The sequence below is a fragment of the Natator depressus genome, chromosome 7 (genome assembly GCF_965152275.1).
Source record: "Natator depressus isolate rNatDep1 chromosome 7, rNatDep2.hap1, whole genome shotgun sequence".
NCBI classification, from domain to species: Eukaryota; Metazoa; Chordata; order Testudines; family Cheloniidae; genus Natator; species Natator depressus.
This window is the reverse complement of record NC_134240.1, coordinates 24574367-24595206: the sequence shown is the minus strand read 5'-3', so window position 1 is coordinate 24595206 and position 20840 is coordinate 24574367. Positions and strand designations below refer to the sequence as shown.

The window sequence follows — 20840 nt, the reverse complement described above, 5'->3', positions numbered from 1 at the left end:
AGAGCCTACTCTCATTTTTTCTTGCACACACAACTTGTTTCTCCACTTAATGTGTGGTTATTCTTATTTAAATTGAATGTTACAAAGGTGTTTTTAAATAGGTAGTATTTTTGCCAACATTTGATCTATCCATTTGGCCTTTATTAACCATTAGAAGCAAAGAGGTTTTTAGATCATATTTCTTGTCATAAATTGAAATCTTCAGTATCAAACTTCAATATCCATAAACTGTCGCTATTTTTTGGTTTTCACATGCACTAATTTTTTCCTTATAGCGAAGTTTAAGTAACACTGAAGATGAATGTACTCACCTGAAAGAAATGAATGAGCGGACTCAGGAAGAATTAAGAGAATTAGCAAACAAGTACAATGGAGCTGTAAATGAAATTAAAGACCTCTCTGACAAACTGAAGGTAGGAACAGAACTTTATCTAACCTTCTGCAATTGTTAGTCCTTGCAATCTAACATTGCTCAGTAAAAACTAGTAATAACATTCTCAAGGTAACTTTTTTTTACCACCAGAGAGGGAGTGACACAGCTCTCTTTCAAGCTGGTAAATGACAATACAGACCTGTTTCATGAACCTAAGCATTTTGATTGGTGAAATGAGAAACTGAAGCAGTTCGGCTGTCCTAAAAAGTTGTTTGGACACCTATGCTGTCCGGATAAAACTGAGATATTTGTTCTGTTTTACTATAAAATTATTGAAAATAAATTGTAGAAATTGTTCTGGGATGTTTTATCTTTTGTTATGGTTCCAAACAAGGTGTGTCTTGATGGACAGAGGCTTTTAGGACAAATTGTGGAATAAATTGCTGTGGAATTACATTAAAGAAATGGAAATACAGGAGAAAATGTATCTATATGAAATAAATAAGGTTTCCATGAACTTACTTCTGGAAACGGCTTTGTAGAAAAAGGTTACAGATGGGTATTAAACTTTCTTTATTAGAGTGGCTAAAAAGGGAGTCACATCTGAATGTTCACTCACGTTCAAATTAGTGCATCATTGTCTTATAACTTAATTTTTTCTCACATTTGAGCAGGTGGCAGAAGGAAGACAAGAGGAAATCCAACAGAAGGGGCAGGCAGAGAAAAAAGAATTGCAACATAAAATAAATGAAATGGAAGAGCGAGAACAAGAGCTTCAGGCAAAAATAGAAGCTTTGCAAGCAGATAATGATTTCACCAATGAACGGCTAACTGCTTTACAAGGTCAGTCATCTAGTCAAAAAATACTTTGATTTTATCTTTTTTCTTTTAATCTGTGAAATATCTTTTTCTTGGAATTCTGTTTACAGTACGGTTAGAACACCTGCAAGAGAAAACTCTTAAAGAACACAACAGCTTAGGTAGGTGTGATATTAATGTTCTTTGCTTAAAGCTGGATTTCATCTTTAAATTTTTACCCCATTAATTATATTATAGCAATCCTTATGATCTAGGTATTGCTGACAGTAAGAAAAAAGCACTTAAAATTATGCATTTGGCTGTTGTTTCCTCTTAATCACTGATCATAGTTGCATTTGACCTGTTAAAATTGAAAGTAATATCAATGTAACAAAATACCAGAAGAGGGCACTGCTATTTTAAAATATTCATCAAGTTTTTCTTTTGTCCATTGCTTGCTTGTGAACTCAAATATGTTTGTGTAGGAAAATGTTTTAAAAAAATAATTTTTTTTTACTTACTTGATGGTAATTTTTGGATGATGGTAATTTTTGACACATTTGATCAATATGTGACAGGATCTGTCGTGAAAGAAAGTATCATTAAATTGTACCATGTGTCCTAACATAAATTATTTGGTTTGATTGTTGCTTCAATACTTAGGATAAGGAGGCAGCATGGAAAGCCAATTACATTACACAGTGCTCTATATAAAATACTTGGCTTGAATCCAGAAATAATACCCTTTCTTAATCGTAGGCATACAAGTTGATGACTTCATACCTAAAATTAATGGGAGTGCAGAAAAAGGTAGTGTATCCTAAATAAAGACTAACTTTTTTCTTATAGTTGCTGTTTAAACTTGAACAAATTATGTTTATTCTCTAAGATTTTGTTTTTAATATTTCCTGTTACTTTTTTAAAACAAAAAATATGTAGATTGTCACCTATTAAAAAGGCAGTCTTTTTGGTTAGACTTCAAATCTAGGTTTTGTAATAAGGCTTTTCAAAACCTAATGAGCCAAACCAGAAAGTAATAGCTTAACCTTTCTTCAGATGGACTCCCATTGAATTCAAAGGAAGTCTGCCTAAGATGTCAGGATCCTGCCACTATATTAGCAGAAATAGTTTCATTACTTTTAAAAAATCAGTGTAAACATTTTTGTACGTGCTTGCCACCCAGACATTATACTCTTCAACTAGTAAGTCAGAAGAGGTAAGTAAATAGGCCTGACTATTAGAAGCAAGTGAATGTTTTCAAAGTCTACCTTGAGTGAAATGTATAAGTATATACACAGCATAAATGGTAAAAACTAAATAAGATTTTTAAAATGCAGTTTTTATCTGAGATGTTAATAAAACAGATACAGTAACCTCCTTTTTCCACGAAGGAATTTAAAATGATTTTTTATGACCTGTGTCCTTTTAAGTTAAATATACTTTTTTAAACTTTACTTTTTGGGGGTTTAATTACCTATATATTTTAAGACTGGGATTGCTTTTTCCTTCTGTCAAAAAGTGTGCATTATCACACCATATGTAGTAATCAACCCCAGGCTTTGACCACATACAGTGTGGTGCTCATGTGTGAGGCTAGAACTGGGCATAGAGTGCTTGAGATTATAAAATGTTGGAAAAGACTTAAGTTTTGCAATAAATAATCAGAATTTAAATTTTTTGTCTCATATGAAAATATGTACTGTAAATGGTGCTAAAATGGAAAAATATTTTTGCAATAAAGGACTTGTAAAATAACTTCGCTTGGTGAATGCTGAAGATGTTCTTTTATCTGCCACACTAAATATTGATTGGAAGCATTATTGCTTTTGATCGCTAATCTTATTTAATAAACTGGCACATAGTAGTTCAGATCCAATGCTTTTAAAAAATGTTTATTCTACTTCTATAGAGTCAAAAGGGTTGTTACTGCTAATACAGTATCTTTTTTCCAAACGGAGTGAGTTCTTCTATAGGGCTTAATTTTGGGAGTTTCATTTTGCTTGCATATTAAGTATGTCATAACTTTTAGCATGCAGACTTATTTTTGTCAATAAAGCCCTCCATCATCTTTCAAGCATGAATTCTCCCTTTACCATGCTTAACCTTGCCCCCAGTGCTATTCCAGACAGGGTTCTGAAGTTCTACCATTTCCTTCTTTTATATTTATTGACATTCTCTTTCCACTAATAGATTTCTTACTGCCGTTAACATGCTTACTGTATTGCATGACCTCCATGGAGATTGATGATACTGTGAATTGTCCAGCAGAAAACACTTGTGTAGAGAGTTTGATTGACCAACGTTTGCAGCCTTTATAAGTGCCATATGCATTTTGAAGCAAACTTTAAAATACTATACGTTGATCCTTTATTAGATTTTTATATAAACGGAGGCTTCTTACATGAGGTTTGTAGCTATCTCAGAATGTGTAAAACAAACATGGGGAAAACTTAGATTGATACCTAAAGAAAGTGAAAGTGTGATGAACTTTAGTTATATGCTAAAGTCCCCTAAGTACCAGTTATCTCTCCTAACTCCATCCTGAATTCCAGACACTTAACTATGATGCATATTGTCTCTTACTCCTTAGTGCTAATGTCTTTTGTGTATGGTATTTCTCTGACCTACTGCCAAGTCACCGGATTGGCTGTAGATTATTTTTTTTACTGATGTAGCATTCTATCTTAGTGTCCAGAGTTTCAAAACTTTGGAATTTTAACCTTAGTGACATTTTAATAATTGTTTAAGAAAGCTCTTCAGATGTAGAGTTGTTTTGAATCTCTAGAAAGTCATTAAAAAAAATTTCCATAAGAAAGTGAGTTCACTTTTTTGTAAGTGAAAGAATGGTTTAAAACTGAAATGTCATGTTTTCAGTTACTGAAATTGTGACGTATCCTGTAGAAAACACTTGGGTGCACCATGACTACTTTTAATCTTCATGCTTTCCAAACCATAAGAAAATTGAGGGTTAGGATTTTTTTCAGAAAGTAATATTCTACTTTGGACAAGAGTAGCTTAAAGCTAAGCTGAAATGTTTTATTTATTTTTTTAAATTGTGGACTTCCGGATTACAAATGTATGTATTTTAGAACAAAAACGTTGAAAGGAACTGTCAAATCTAGAAATTTTTCAGTCATTTCAGTTAATGCATACGCCAATTTTTGTGGTTTTACAGCCGTATTTTCATTTTGAAAATTCTCTCCCCATTGTTGACTGTACTGCCACCTCTAAGCACTGAAAAATGATGAGCCAAGCCCTGAAATGTAAGAGTCAAATTGGTTTTAAAATGATATTTAGATAAATAAATAAATCATTGTTTTTTTTGCTGGCTGGGGGTTTTTTCAACTCTATGGGGAAGCCTCGCACTCCCAATTTGTACGTGGTCATCTGAGGTTCAAAATTTAATCTAAATACATAATAGTTCCTGTTCGCCCCGTGCATACACCCTGCACGTTTGTGTCCCTCTCCAAAAGGACATGTAGGGCTGTGTGGGCGAGCTGCCCTCAGTTCCTTGTCAACCACCTTGGCCTGAGATGGAGCATTAATGTGCCATACTTTCTAAGTCTATTTAGCTTAGTTACCCTTCTTTATTATTTTTTTTCTTTAGTTTTATTTAGAAATTTAGGGGGACTTTCTCTCAATCCCTTTCCCCTTTGTGGAAGGGGACATTCCCCTTCTGAATACTATTGCCCCTGTTTCTGCCAGGCTCTCCTGGCTTCAGGCAGTGCATCTCTTGCTGGGAGGCTATCCCAATCAGTGACAGGCATTCCCATTGTATCTGGTGCTTGGGAGAGTCCCGTATCTCACAAAAGTATTCCATCTGCTCCGCTTTTAAAGACAGAGCAAGGAAAAATTGGGAGCTAAAACTGAGTCTCTTAATGATGAAGCGCTCCTTCTATCCGGCCTCAGATCCAGATCAAGAAACCCCCCAGGACTTTGGTTGCTGAGTGCTCCATCAACTTTGGCATGTTCATTTTGATCTATCCATGGAGAAGACCCATAGAAAAGGGAGTCATTCCCCATAGAAGGAGTTAATCTAAAATAGACATTGGTCCCTGCAGAGCAAGACCATGGCAGAGACCTCTCATCCCACTCTGGGTATGGCTGAGGCTCCAGATACTCTCGATACAATCCTGTGTCCAGGGCTCTAGGCTCAGCAGAGAAAAAGAACAACAAGCATGCCTCAGTACTGAGATCTTCAGTGCCGCACAAGCCGGTCACTGCATCGTTGAAGCCTGCCCCTCTGTGAGAATGGTACCCACAACTCATTCAGTACTGTCTACATTTAAATTGGTCACTAAGATAACCTTGGTAGTGGGAAGACACCATCATTAGTACCCTCTACTTAAACCAGAGTAGACTTGCCAGAGCAGCATAGAGCCTCCGTACTGACCACAAAACAGGGTCCTGCTCTTCAAACCCACCTAGTACTCCATGAATACTCCATGAGTTCAGATTCTCAAGGGGTCTAGTTTTGAGGGAACCAGTGTCTCCCTTGTTAGTTGGCACTGAAAGGTTGTCAGTACCAAAACAAGCATGGTTGCCCAGGTCTGACCTTTCCCCAGTGCTGCTTGACTCTCCAACATCTTCAGAGACTGTTAGTGTCCACCTCTTGAAAATACTCAAATTCAATTCTGATTTGAATATTTCCATCCACAGTTTGCTGGCACCTCAGACAGAAGGATTTCCATCCTGACACTTTTTGACAAGAGCGGGGAGCTACACCAAAGATGGGTCTGTTTCCCCAAGTTGGTTCGAGCACCAGTGGATACCACTCCTTATGAATTTTGGACCTCCCCAATGGCTGTACTGGTATCCTTGGGCTGCATATTGTCAGCTATTTTCCCATTCCCCTAGTCTCTCCTATGGGAATACCGGGAAAGATGCTCCCCTCCTCCAATTGCTCTTCCTCCACCACCTTCGGCACAAGAATCCTTTTGAGGAGCAGGAGGCCAGGGCAGATAGAGGTAACCAAACAAATATTTATTCATCTTCCCCACATGCAGTGGTTATGCTTCTCCCACCAGCTGTGGCTGATGTCTGACGCTTCCAAGCATTAATGAAGCACATCATGGATTCTCACCAGATCCCCTTGGAAATGGTCAGGGAGTCACAACATAAGCTCATGGACATTCTCCAAAGAACTCCCTCTACCTGAGTTGCCGTGCCTATTAAGGAGGCCCTGTTGGATCCTACTAAATCCATCCAACCCCCTACAATAATTCTGCCAATGTGTAAATGGAAATATTATATGTTGGCTTAAAACTTTGAATTTTTGTTCTCCCATCCAACACCAAACTCCCTGGCTGTGGAGGCAGTAAACCAATGTGGCAGACAATATAATGCAAAAGCTGCACCATATTATAAGGACCAAAAGTGCCTGGATCTATTCATCAGAAAGACCTATTTATCCATCACTCTTCAATTTAGGACCGTGAAACTCTCATGGCGAAATACAATCACTCAAATACGCTAAATTCACCACCTTTATTGGGCGCTTGACCTGTTTCAGGCTATTATTACGAAGGTCAGTTAGCTAGAGCATCGCTACAGAACTCGTTAGATGCAGCCAATGCTGTAGCTGGATCCAAGGTCCCAAACTGCTCAAAGATCCCACTCCACTTCATTCTCAGAATTCCAGAGACCATATGAACCAGCCAGGAAAAAGTCAAGGTTCCAGAGTAAGAGACCACTTGCTTCCTCTGCACCCGCTACTGAGCCGTCATTGTCAAAACTAATGCTCAGATGATAGTCTGCTCGAGAGCCTGGAAATATCCCACAACATTGAGCTGCATATATATTTTATTCACTTTCAACCCTTTGGAGGCTCTCTTCCATGCAGAAAGAAAGTGGCAGAAACAATCAGATCAGACTACTGCATGCTGGAGGTTATATCAGGGTTCGCTATCCATTTTACCTCCCTCCCCTATATCCAGCCCCCTTCCCCATCCCTCTTTAGGGACCCCCTCTCACAAGCATCTCTTAAAGCAAGGAGTTGATTCACTTCTGCCAATGGGTGCTGTACAAGGAACTATTCAGCACAGAGGAAAGGGGTTTTGCGCCCACTATTTTCTGGACCCAAAGAAGAACAGAGAATCGAGATCGATTTTGAATCTAAGACAACCAACTTTGTCAAGTGACAGAAATTCAGGATAGTGCCTCTCTCAGATATAATTCCATCACTAGAATCAGGGGATTAGTTTTTGGCCCTCAACCTTCAGGATGCCTATTTTCATATCACAGTTTACCCATGTCTCAAACTATTCCTGTGCTTTTCAGTAGAACACCTGAAGTATCGAGTGCTCCCACTTGTTCTTTCATCTGCCCCAAGTGTGTGCTCAAATGTGCTGGTGGTGGTCACAGCTGACCTCTGACATCTGGGGATAATCATTTTTCCATACCTTGATGACTACTCCAATGGCTGGTCTTACAACTAGGTTTTCAATACCACAAAGATGATGAGATCCCTGTTCTGCAAACTAACATTGCAGTTCAACATCAAGAAATCCCCTTTTGAGCCTGGTATTAAAAAAGAAAAGAAGGCGGAAAAAAAAAGTATATAGGAGCCTCCTTAGACACTATATCAGCCAGGGTTTAACTCCCCACCCCCACCCTCACCCCAACAGGTTCTCGACATTGGTAAATCTCATCTCAAAGATTCATATCAGCCCACAGACATCAGTAAGTTGTCTCCAATTACTCAGATACATGGCAGGTTTCCTTTGTGATGCCATGTCCCAGGCTCTGCCTTCAGTGTTTCCAGGGTTGGTTCAGGACTGTTTTTTACTCTGAACGAACACAGCTTAAACAAGTTAGTGTCAGTCCCTCATCAGGTAAGAGACTTTCAATTGGTGGACGAACCCGGGTAATGTCTGACCAGAGATTTGGTTTGTTCAGCCTCCTCCCTCTATCACCATAATGGCAGATGCATCTCTGATGGGCTGGGGGCACACTTAAGGACCCTCACCACCCAAGGCGAAGAGTGTACCCAAGAGAGACAACTGCACATTATGTTTCTTGAGCTGAGGGCAGTCAGGAATGCTTGTATCCACTTCCTGCCTTTAATCAAGAACAAGTCCATAAAGATCCTCATGAACAACATAGTTTGCATGTTCTGTATCAACCAACAAGAAGGGGCCAGGTCCCCCTTCCCTTTGTGATGAAGCATTAAAGCTCTGGAACTGGTATATAGACAATTGCATTCTTATTTCAGCAACTTACTGAAACAGAACAGGTTAAGACTACCTCAGCAGGCATTTCTCACAGGACAATGATGGGAGCTGGAACCTCTGATTTTCAATCAAATTTTTCTGACTTATTGGGTTCCAAAAATAGATCTTTGCCATTGTGACCAACAAGAAATGCAAACATTTTTCTCAAGGAAGGGGATTGGGTCCTTTCTCTTTGGGAGCTGCCATCCTTGTTCCATGAACAAGAAGTCTTCTATATGTTTTTCCCCCCATGCCCCTGATTCTGAATGTAAGAAACAAGATAAAGCATGACAAAGCCAGAATTGTATTAATAGTCCCAGTGTGGCCCAGACAGATATGGTGTCTTTATCTGATTCACCTAGCCATCGGTCAGGCAATTAGCCTTCTGCCCGTTCCTCATCTTCTTTCCTAGGATGCCAGCCTCACTCTTCATCCCAACCTGAAGATACTGTATCTCAAAGCTTGGCTCCTTGATGGTTCATGGGACTAGTCAATAGGGAGGTACAACAGGTATTACTGAAGAATAGGAAAGATTCCATGAGATACTTTTTCTCTTGTAGAGGTAAGTATCAGCCTGAGGTGTATCCAGAGAAGTGTTCCACCTGTTGATTATTCCCTCTCAATCATACCTTGATTACCTCCTAGAGCTAAAAAAGATAAGATTATCCATGAGCTCTATCAGGGTCCACTTGGTGGCTATAACAGCCTTCCATGCAGTGGTTGAGGGATTCTCAGTCTTCCCATCCTACAACTGTAAGGTTTCTGAGAGGATTGGGGAATCTTTTTTCCCCAAGTTAAGGAACCTACTCTTATTTGGGATTTTGATTTAGTACTTAGATCCTTTATGGGCTCTCCCCCCTTTGAGCCAATGACTACCTCTTCCCTTGTTAATTTATCTCCTATGGCAGCCTTTCTGGAGACCGTCACCTCTGCTTATAGGGTTGGAGAAATAGGGGCTCTAACAGCAGAGCCTCCATTTTACAGTATTTTTCAAGGACAAAGTTTCATTATATCCATGCCCAAAATTTTTACCCAAGGTGTCATCTGAGTTTTACCTGAGCCAAGTTATCCACCTTCTGGTTATTTCCCAAATTCTAGAGAAGATGTCATTTTACACACTTCGATGCTTAGGAGGGCATTAGCCTTTTATGTGGACAGAACTAAGTCATTTAGGAAGTCACCCAGACTGTTCATGTCTGTTGCGGATAGCTCCAAAGGTTTGGAGGTTTCCACCCGGAGACTCTCTAAGTGGATTTCTGTCTGTATCACATTTGCTATAAATTTACAGACATATGGACTCTTCCTAGGATGTTGGCCCATTCCATAAGATCTCTGTCTACATCTATGGCATTGCTCAAGAATGTTTCTATTCTGGATATTTTGTAAGGCTGCCACATGGATTTCCATACATACCAGTTTTCTAAATCAGATACTACTATTAAAAAGGTTATATTGTCTTCAGTCGTGGACTTAGTGCCGAAACCCCCTCCTCCAGCTGGAGGTACTGCTTGGTAGTCACCTGAAGTGGAGCGCCCAAAGGGACACTACTGGAAGAAGGAGGGGTTAGCTCAGATTATGCAGTAACTGGAGATCTTCTAGATGTGTGTTCCTATGGGTGATCCATTATCTGTCCCCCTTCCCCTCTGCTTTGGAGTTTCCCCTGGGGACTTCATGGCAGAGAAGGAACTGTGGGCAGTTTGCCCACACAGCCCTATATAACTTTGGAGTGGGGCACTAGGTGCATGCACAGGCCAAATAGGCACTAATACCAAAAATCTCTGATTAAAGGTGCAAGGGGTATGAGCACACCTGAAGTGGAGCACCCATAGGGGGACACATTTCAAAGGACTCCAGTTACTGCACAAGGTGTGAGTAAGCTCTCCTCCTTTCCTTCTGTCTTTCTAGAAAAAATAGGCAGCTGCCCCACTCACATTCTCCATCATGCTTCCCCCCATCTCCTGTCACCTACTTCTGCCCTGTATTCACTATGCCCCCATATTTCCATTCCTTTTTCTGTAATACAAAGAATAATAGAGGCCCCAGCAGAGGTCAGGGCCTCGTTCCACGAGGTGTTGTTAATATGTAATAAAAGACAGACCATGCCTGACCCAAAGAGCTTACAATCTAAACAGTAAAGACTGTGTATGAAGAAGGAAGTATTGTTATCCCCATTTTATGTATGGAGAACTGAGCCTCGCAAGGACTGTGATTTGACCATGGTTACAGAGGAAGTCTTTGGCAGAGCTGGGAATTGAACCCACTGCAGGATGTTACACACAAGATCATTGTGTTTCCAAGAAATCTCATTGTGTTTTATTGTGATGAGACTCCAACCAAAAGAACCCAAGGAAAAATAACCTTTGCCAATGTAAAAAAACAAAACTGTGTGTGTGTGTATTCAAATTTTAGGAGGGATTACAATTAAAGAGCAAAGAAAAAAAAATCACTTCAGCTCTAAGAAGACTCTTTCAAATAAGTATAAAAATATTCAAATTAAGAATAAAATATGTAAAAATGTTTTTCCCCCCTTAGTGCAAGGATTTAATCTTTTTTTGTTCAAAACTAATAATATACTAATGGTAGGAACTGCTTGTGTCTCAGTGCTGTGGGGTTTGATATTTCAGTAAACTGCAGCATAAGAAGGTGTCAAGGATTGCATCATCTTATATATTCTAAATTTATTTTTAATTTAAGTCTGTTGGTGAACACTGAGTTAAATCTTTGGTGTAACTATAGATTTGTAAGTGGAAGTAGAGTCAGGTGTGTGTGTGTGTGATTTTTGACATAGCTAAACTGAAATAGGTGTTCTAGTTGGTGCTAAATGTAGGAATTTTTGTAAAATGAATCAGTTACTAAATTTGTTAAATGAAGACTTTTAGAAATAGTATAATATTTCTTGAAGTACATATTTTTCATTCATTTTCATTAATAACTTCCATAGAATTTAGTATTAAAGTTTACACTTTAAAAATTGAACATACTTTTAATTGAATATGTTAAGTATACTTTCCCAATATTTTGTGCAACTAGGTCTAAAAAACAATCTGTAAAATTTCTAATCTCCAAAAAATAATTCTTAACTATTTCAACAGAATATGTCTTGTCTGCTTGTATATTAGGTTGATTCATCATATTGAAATCTGAGAATAACGCCTAATTTACAAATATTTTAATGTATATTTCAGATTTTGTAGTTAAATCAGTTCTAAGATGATGAGGAGATGTAAACTGAAGTGTTTCTTTCTTTACTAGAGCACTTTCTTTCAAAGAGTGGAGGGGACTGCACTTTTATTCATCAGTTCATAGAGTGCCAGAGTGAGTACAGAGCATTCATCACATTGACTTTAAAACAAAAAAAAAACAAAATATCAAAAATGAAAAATACATTTATCAGTACTACTTAATATTTCTGCAGTAGTGGAAATGTGCTGTAAGTATAGAATTATGGCGTTATGAACTCCAACAAAGTTGACTCTTTAAGAGTAGGAGATATCTTTGTTGCTTTTGTAAAGTGCTAAGCACATGATCTGTGTTTAACACTTTAATCTATTATTACTTTCTATCAGCGAGAGAGCATGAGTGCTACAGTGTTGCCGTATGTGTGTAAGATTGACCTAATTTTGTAACATTCATGGAAAATAAGAGAAGCTGGAAGCCTAACTAACATTGCCAATTAAAATAAACATTGCAGGCTGCAGCAGACAGATAGGGATGAGGTAATGGTGCCTGTTGTCTCTTCTCTGTTTAGCATTATATATGTAATTTCTGGTAATTTTAAGGTTTTATAATGCAGCTTGCACTAGATCAAGTGTGACTGCAGGAACGAAACTATAAAAGAGACTAGTATTTTCATGTGGAAATATAAGATTTTCCAAAAAATGTAAAGAAATGGAGCATAAGTGCTTACTACTGATCTTGTAGGAAGGCAGATAATTTTTGTGCTTGAGGTGAAAAACTTGCTTTTCAGAGTGAATGGTTTTAAGGATAATTAGTAGAGAAACAGTCATGTCTGCATGGAGCAAATCTTTAAGGAAAAACTCTGTTTCTACTTAGCTTGTTCTGTGAGCCGGGACAGGAGCACGAGCTGAGGAGAACCCTGAAAGCGCTATGAAAGCATAGCTGGAAAATAGAACTCTTTTTAATAGCATGGAGATGCCAGAAAGAACACTGCTTCCCCACATACACAATACTGTTGTGCTAGGAAGGTTTTTACAACATTTGTTAGGTGTAACTTTAAACATTTAAGTTAAATTTATGAATTAATAGAGCAGAGAGGAGTACCCATAAACAGAAGTGAGGCAATACTTTTCTTTGACAATTGATTTTTGTAGTTATGCATGTTGACCGCTGTTGTGTTTCTTAGATTCACTGCCAAAATGTAATGAACATCGCATAGTATGAATTTATTGGTGGGTTTCTGCTTTTTAAGGTGAGGAATAAAATATTATACATTTAATTTATATCAGAATACTCTTAATGCCCATTTCAGAAGACCTAAGAAAAATTATCAATAAACCAAAATACAAAAAATTAAATACAGGTTAATTCCATTAAAAAATGGCATGGGCTGTATCTTCCAAAACTTTAGGGACTGATCCAAAATTTCTCAAGTGGAGACTTAAAAAGAAAATTATCTTCAGTAGTTTTAAGCTTGATAGAGATTACTTAAGGCTCCTCTTTCTAACAGAAGGCATAGTAAAAGTGAGCTTGCTGGCCTAATTGATGAAGTCAACTTCATTTTCAGTGGTATGATGTATGCATTGTTTGCTCTTTTAGCTAATTAAAATTGTATATTAGTTGATCTTTTAGCATGAGATCTGCAAACTAAAGCGGATGAGCACTTCTGTCACTATAAGGATACAAAAGTGATCATCTTGATTTAACTAAAAGATTTCAACATGCCTTTGAAGTAAGAGAGATAAGAAAATAAAAGATAAAACGTATTGAAAGAAGTGGGGAGAATTTGATAGCTGAAAACACCAAACTTCAAGAACCCGATCAAATAGTAATATTTCATTCTTGCTTTAAAAAAAAAATGGAGCCACTGAATGAGGAATAATATGTAAATATAAACAAACTTTTTGAAAGAGTAAATTTATATTTCCTTCTAAGCAGATAAGAAAAGAAATTGGAAATTCTAAATGAGCAGGTCCTGAACTGTAATCTGGACTATCAGAATGCCAACCCTAACTGTTCAGAAATCATGAGTCAAGGCCACAAAAATCACGAGCCTGAAAACAGATACATTTTGGGTTTTGAGCATTTAGGCTACACTTATCACGCTTTCAAGCTTTTCCTTGCAACAATGAAGGCTAGAAATGGATTTTAATTAAAAATGAAGGCTGTGATCCTCCTGTATTCACAAGAGTCTGGGAGCTGGGATTTTAAAATATACACCAAATATTATCACTCATGCTAAAATCACCAGAGAAAGCAACTGGGCTGTGATTACTGCTAGTCCACAGAGCTAGCCACATTATACTGACTTTTCTGTTTGTTTCCAGGAGTTTTTACGGTTGTCCAGGTTTTTCTTTCCACAGGGAGAGACTGGAAATCTGTAAAAATGCCTGAAAAGGAGCTGTCAGTCTAGCTTCCTCTGCTAGTGTTTGCTGCTTCAAAAGAGAAGTAGAGGAACCAGTAAGACTGGATATGCCAGGCACCAGCAGGGGAGAAAGGAATGAGACAGCTATACAGTGTGTCCAGAAGAGAAGAGGATGTTGTGGTGGCTGAGCAGCATTTCTAAGGGCACAGAGGAGAAGGGAACGATGTCTGCAGAGATAGGAAGAAAGGGGAATTATGTGGTAGCAAAGCACAAGTAGGGAGAAAGAAAAACAGAAGATGAAATGAAGAGCATCAGAAGACTGTGATTAACTCTTAAAGAGAACAAAATACTTACTGTGTTCATAGATATTGTAATCCATGTAACCAGCTACTGTCGTCGCGACAGGGATGTTATGTCATCAGTAATGGGACTGAAGGTAGTTGGTGCCATCACAAATTGGGGGCAGGAGTGGTGGCATATAGTTCAGAAGACACTAAGGCCTGAATTTGCTGAGGAGCCTAATGGAATTTACAGCAAAATCCGCATTCAATACAATGGAAATTAGTCACCTAGTTTCCTTGGGCTTGTTTGAAAATCCCAGCCTTAAGATTTGGGCCACACTATGAAAAGTTTTGTGAAACCCTGTTTTGAATGGTCTGGGAGAACAGTAGCTTGATATGTTTGTTAATTGCTCCTCACCTATTCCCTCCATTTCTCACTGCTTTTTGCCTTAACGGCTGGACTGCTTCACCATATTTATAAAGTGAAATCCTGGTCACTTCGAAGTCAGTGGTAAAACTCTCATTGATTTCAGTAGGGCCAGGATTTCACTTTTTCAGTCTTTTGTTAGGTCTGTGGTGATACATTGCTGTTAATGTGGGACACTTGATTATCCCAAAAGTGGTGAAAACACTATGCAGATAAGAGGAAAGTGATGCAACGTGCAATTTTCCTCCTATTTTAAGCTTTGCCTTTTTTTTCTCCCATTGGTATTTTAACCTTTGCTTCTGTGCTTTTTTTTAAATAAAAGTGGGTATATTTTATGTACAACTAACTGTTCCCTTAAACTTTTAAGCAAGTTTTTTATTTTTAAAAGTGGAAATTTCTTTTAATTATTTTACTGGTTATTTCTATTTTCATAAATAACATATGGGACTCATTAAAGGTGACCTACAAAGGGGAAAATTGGGCTTGTGACCTTTTGCTTCTTTCTGATATATTAAATGGGCTTAAAGTTTTGTCTGCCCTTGAAGACGCTCTAATGCTTTGTCTGAATATTAATAAAATGATAAAGCTTAAAGAGTTACTTGTGAGCAATTAAGGGAAAGCATTTTTAGTCAGACTTCAAACATGCGGGATAATTATTTTTTAATTCCTATGTAACTTCAGACACTGACACTTTGGATAAAAGATGTTCTTGTTAAAGATCCAACATGTTTATTGTGAGCTGATGCACCTAAACTGTTCTGAGCAAAAGAAGACTTAACATTATTATTACTAGAGTAGTAGTAATAATTACAGGGCACTATTGTGCTATATGCTGTATGAACACAGAGTGCCTCGAACAATGGGGTCCTAGTCCATGATTAGGTATGATTATTGCAGTAATACAAATAATAATAATAAGACAGTCCCTGTCCCAAAGATATTAAAATATAAATTAAAAAGACAAAGGGTAATTCTAAGGTAGAAAATCAAGCAGAAAACCCTAAAAAAGCCCCCCCAAAAAACCCTTCAGGCCACATTCATTCATCATAAAGAAGCAAACATGCAATCTAACTTTAAAACAATTATTTGCACTTTACCTCTGAAGTACACAGTCTCAGTAAATAATTCTTAAAATAAACTACTATACTGTATAAGCATGCCAGCTTCTTGAGGAGCAGTCACTGGAGAATATCAATTCTGGTATGGTAATCAAAAACTTTAACAAATGCATAAACATATTCAGCCAAAAATATGGGATATATGTGTTTTTATTCAAATAGTTTACTTTGTAAGCCCCTCTCAAAAATAAATTTCTCAAAAATATACAGACAGGAGTACTTCAGATTCTCTAACAAATCCAGTGTCTGCTAGCCTTACTCATGTTGAGTAATAACTTACTGCAGAATTGTGGAATAAGGTGCTTATTTTAAGTAAAGAAGGCCGAATTTGGTCCTATGTTTTTCTTTGCTCACTTTCTTGCTACTTCCCTATTTGGGGTTGCAGCTTTTATAGAATTCTTCCAAAACTCATGATTGAATTCCAGGGTGTTGTACAGATTGGTCTCTCTAAGGTCCGCTAATACCCAGTCCGTGTATCAAGACTTTGCTTTCCCTCTTGGTCATCTTCCACCCACAAACACTGCAAGAGCAATCATACCAGTATAGCTCTCCGGTTTCTGCTGGATATGCTCAAATCAGCATAGCCTAGTTTTCCTCAATTTGTTTTCAATTGGAGCAACCCCCACATTAGTCCCTTAAGAACCTCATTTTGTTTCCCATCATGGCATGTCTTTCCATCTGAACATCTTCATTTCTATAGTGGAGAGCATACTGAAATCTTTTCTAATGGCTGGCCTAGTCACGGTCCCATATATTTGCATGGATCAAATTAGTTTTTTACACTGTAATTTTTAACATTATTGGTATCTTCTTGTCACAAGGAACTGGAGTCAGTTCCCTCCATTTGCACCAAAATGCTGGGCATATCGCAGGATGGCACCATAAGCACCAACCATTGATCCCAGGTATTTAAATGATTTCACACTTCTAAGCTGTCTGTCTGTGATGTCCTTTATGGTGAGTCCTGCTCCCGACACTTGTCATAGCCTCGATTTTACCAATATTCACTCTAAGTCTAGCCTGCTCAAAACTATGTTGCCACATTCCAAAGTTGGTTTGCAGGGTCTCAAAATCTTCTACATATATCACCAAGTCCTGTGTATTTATTGCTATATATAAATATGGCCAAGTCAAAACAAACTTTTCCATTTGCTTTGAACTTTGTTGATACTTCATGGCATCTTGCATACTGTTGTTAAACTGTTGTACAGTATACAAATGGAAAACATCAATAGCAGCTTTTAATCAATCAGCTGTATTCATGTGTGATGTTGGGTTTACTGAAGAAGTTATGCCAAAAATCAAACTGTGGTCTGCAAAGCCTGTATTAAACTCATAAACTGTCTCCACACACATGAACACACTATGAATCACTGTGGTGGAGGAAACGTTAAAAGTTAGTTTTTTTCATCAGAATTCTTAATAAAAAACATGTAGAAAATACACTGCTGAAAGCAATTTGAGTTGGCCAGGAAAATAGACCAAGGTCAAAGAAGACCAACTTCTTTTTTTTACGCTAATTGTAGACTGCTTTTAGTTTTGAACATGCATGGATTTGTGCAGAGTCCAAAATCTGCAACACATTTTGCTGCCATAAACTAGTTACACACCCATTCTAACTAATTGTTTTATGATGTGGCTGACACTGTTATGAATGGAGTCATTCTCATCTATAAATCAGGCAGGTGAGTAGCTAATGTGGATGCAGGATTCTTATGTTCAGCTCCTTCTCCAGGGGGGCGGGCAGTCTTCCCCAGGTGCTTTTTTGCCTTGCTAAAAGAAACTGTGGCTGGTGTATATGTGAAATCCAGTCTTTTTTTTCTGACCTCAGTAGAGTTCTGTAACAACATGGAACAAGGCAAGACAAAGGATACTTCTCTTTTTTGCCCTGCTCCTCCCTTCCTCTTCCCCCCCCCCCAAAAAAAAAAGCCAGGAAAGAAGGGTTGAAAATGCTTTGGGCAGGGGATCCATTGTGCCACCGCCCCCAACACACACACACACAATCCACCCGCCATGGCTTCATACAACTGCTGTAGCTCGGTCTGAATGATTGGTGGGAGAGGAAACGAGTTGTGAATTGGGTGACTATCCTGTGCTTCAGCAACCTCTCAAAGCACTTCTTCACTGTGAATGTACTTAACAATGTGGCTCAAGATTCCATCTTGTTAGCGGGCAATATCTTGGCTACTTGCATCCTTGCTTTAAGATCTTAGTCTGTTCTAGGGTGTAGATAGCTCCTCCAAACTTTCTATTTACTCTCCAGAGGCATACTGGGGACTTAATCTTGAAAGGTCTTGGAGAAAAAAAAAACTACGTCCCCACTCCGGCTTCGTATGGGAGACACTCATTTTACTTGATTCCTCATCCATCTTTTTCATGAGGCAATCTTTAGTGAAGTACAGACCAAGAACAAACTTCAGCATTGCTTTTGTAGTCAGGGATTTAAATCCAAAGCTTCTTACAGCCAGAGGAAAACTAAAGGTAACCAACTCTAACCACTCTTGTCTCTCCTTACCGTGTTCAGCACTGGAGGGGTATTTTACTGTTACTTCGTATCTGGAGCAGGATTACCTCAAACTCTTGGGTGCCCATCTTTTTGATTAAACATTTTTACTATATTCAGAACAATCACTACAACTATTTCTCCCACTTGAAAAACAAAAACAAAAAACTGTATTTTTTCTGCTCCAAAAAAACCAGAACAACACAAACACACAAGCAGATCTTCCTGTAATGAGAAAGGGGAGAAGAGCTGAAGATGCCATAAATTGGTTAGGGACCTTGCTATTAGAATCTCTCATATTAATTGTGGCTTTTTTTTTCTTTTACACTGCCCATCACTGTATTAAGATTTCCTTGATTTTTGGGAAAGCGAGGACAGTTCCCATTCGGGTCTTCATAACAGGTTCTCTAAGACACTTACTTAGCAGTGAGGCGCAAATAAGACTGTTACCCTGAGAGTCAAAACCTTGTGCTAAATGCCCGCTGTCCAAGCCCATTTGAATACATGCTCATCATCCCACTCTTCTTTTTGTGTAAAATGGCTCTTCTTATGGCCATCTCTGTGGGCACCTGGTCACAGAACTAGAAGTGGAGATCTGGGGAGGCTATACATTCAGAAACTCCACTTTCTCATAAAACTAGTTTTTCTAAGAAGCTGGTAAATGCTAATTGTTCTCAGTTTGACTTTTCAGTCATATATAAAAAACCGCTAGAATAACTTTACAAAGTAAAATTAATCCTTCATTAATTAGCTGAAGTATTTAAGAATGGATATTATTAAATAGTAAAAGCAAATACTTAACATAATTTCTGCTGTATTCATTATGCTTCACATTATAGCAAAGTTATAGTTAACTGCGTGATGATCTGCTTAATTTCCCATGCCAGAATCAAATTTTTGTTTAAGCAGGGGTATGGAGTAATACTGTCCTCTTTAAATTTGGTCATGGAATGTGGACGACATAGACATGCACAGGGAAATGCTTGCTGAATATGGACTTGGATAGTAACGTTTATTTTGTTTGGCAGACAAGTTCATAGACGAAGGACATCTAACCAAAGTGGAAGAAACAAAGCTTTTGAGAGGTTAGATTTCTGATTTATATAACTCATTTTGAAACATGTTTTATGTAATGGGTGTGTTTTAAAATAAGTTTCTGATTTAAACCAATAACTTAGTAATATTTTTGTTAAATATTGGAAATATAAGGTAACTTTTTAACAAGTCCACAAAGAGTAAATATAGTTAGTGTCCATTGATACATCACTATATAAGTATTTTAGGGGGGGAAACCAGAAGGAAACTATACTTTGAGGGATGGGGGTGTGTGGTAGACTGTTCTTGACTGACTTACCTGTGTATTTCTCATCCAAAGGTTTTTTTTAAAAAGGAATTTTTTGCAAATTAAAATCTCTCACTACTAAATAAATTTCAGACTGAGTTTTTTCACTGAGCAGAACCAGAAAATATTAGTTAGTCTTAGTTAACAGATAAGAGGGAAAAGGTGTGGGTTTTTGTAAATAATCTAGAAATATCCTAACAGTGTTAAAATGAACCCTAATCTTATAAACCTGCTTTTTTAAAGATAAAACATGAATGTGCAACCCTTTAAATTTTGTCACTTTCTTGTTTTCACAGTCTTTTTATAAGGAAAACTAAAATACAAATATTATTTGGGCAACTTAAGTCCCTTAATATTAATGAGCCTCATGTTGCAGATCCAAAATCAGGAGTGCTGTAGATGTTAGTAATTTATGATAGTCCCCACATTGAGCACAATATTAACAATTTAATATTTTGTTTGTTCAGTGGATATAGTGGTAAAGTGCTGACATTTAACCATTAACGTTTTCATTCTTTTTTTCATGAATGTTTCTTAATATATCAGAGTATTGATTTCTGCCCATTTATTAGCATAGATATTGTTACATTTAAACATATTTTGGTCTTTCAGGATTCCAAATTTGTTTTTAGAATTACTTCATTTACTCTGTGCAACTCCATTTTAGCTTGTTGCCGAGCTTGTATAACTCCAGACAACATGCCATGTTTGGCAAAAGAATGCATACAATAAGCCTAACTGTAATTTAACACTTGCATGCCAGTATTATCTTGCAAAATGATGAGCTATTTTTAGTATCTGTTAATACTGTAATAAGTATGGTGTCAACAAATTTTAAAATAGACTTTATTTTATTATCTCATGTATTAAAGTAACTCACTTTCACTATTGAAAGTGTGAAAAAATGGAAATGAAAGAAAAATCCCAGGAAAGAGCTTTGTGTTACCAAATTGTGGTATATAAAAATTAGGCAAGTTTTTCATTAAAGTGCAATACTTGCAGATTTTGAGAAAGTGAGCTTAGTATTCATGAAAGTAGGGGACGAATAAGTGACTTACACTAAGTAGTTGTACAGTTAGCTATTGGGCCAGATTTTGATCACAGTTACATTGGGGTAAACTCTGAGTAACTGAGATCAGAATCGGACTACTGAATGAATTTACTTCCTTAAGACTGCCACTGCTCCTCCTGAAAATACCCCTATTATTTTTAATATTTGTTTTAGGCTTCTTAACCAAGGATGAC

At 37.6% G+C, this 20840-nt stretch overlaps 1 protein-coding gene across 29 annotated transcripts in view; it reads left to right on the top strand.

Moving 5' to 3' along the window:
• Positions 1-20840, top strand: part of SLMAP (sarcolemma associated protein) — a 163129-nt gene that overhangs the window by 105193 nt on the left and 37096 nt on the right. For 8 of the 29 annotated variants that reach the window (XM_074957708.1, XM_074957718.1, XM_074957710.1 and 5 more), the window contains exons 10-15: positions 276-413; positions 1048-1216; positions 1303-1353; positions 1931-1981; positions 11635-11697; positions 19282-19338. In XM_074957708.1, coding sequence (XP_074813809.1) covers positions 276-413; positions 1048-1216; positions 1303-1353; positions 1931-1981; positions 11635-11697; positions 19282-19338 — 529 coding nt within the window. Of the gene's footprint in view, positions 1-275; positions 414-1047; positions 1217-1302; positions 1354-1930; positions 1982-11634; positions 11698-16571; positions 16656-19281; positions 19339-20840 lie in introns of all 29 variants that reach the window. The other 21 variants (XM_074957700.1, XM_074957701.1, XM_074957690.1 and 18 more) reach the window with 8 other exon arrangements.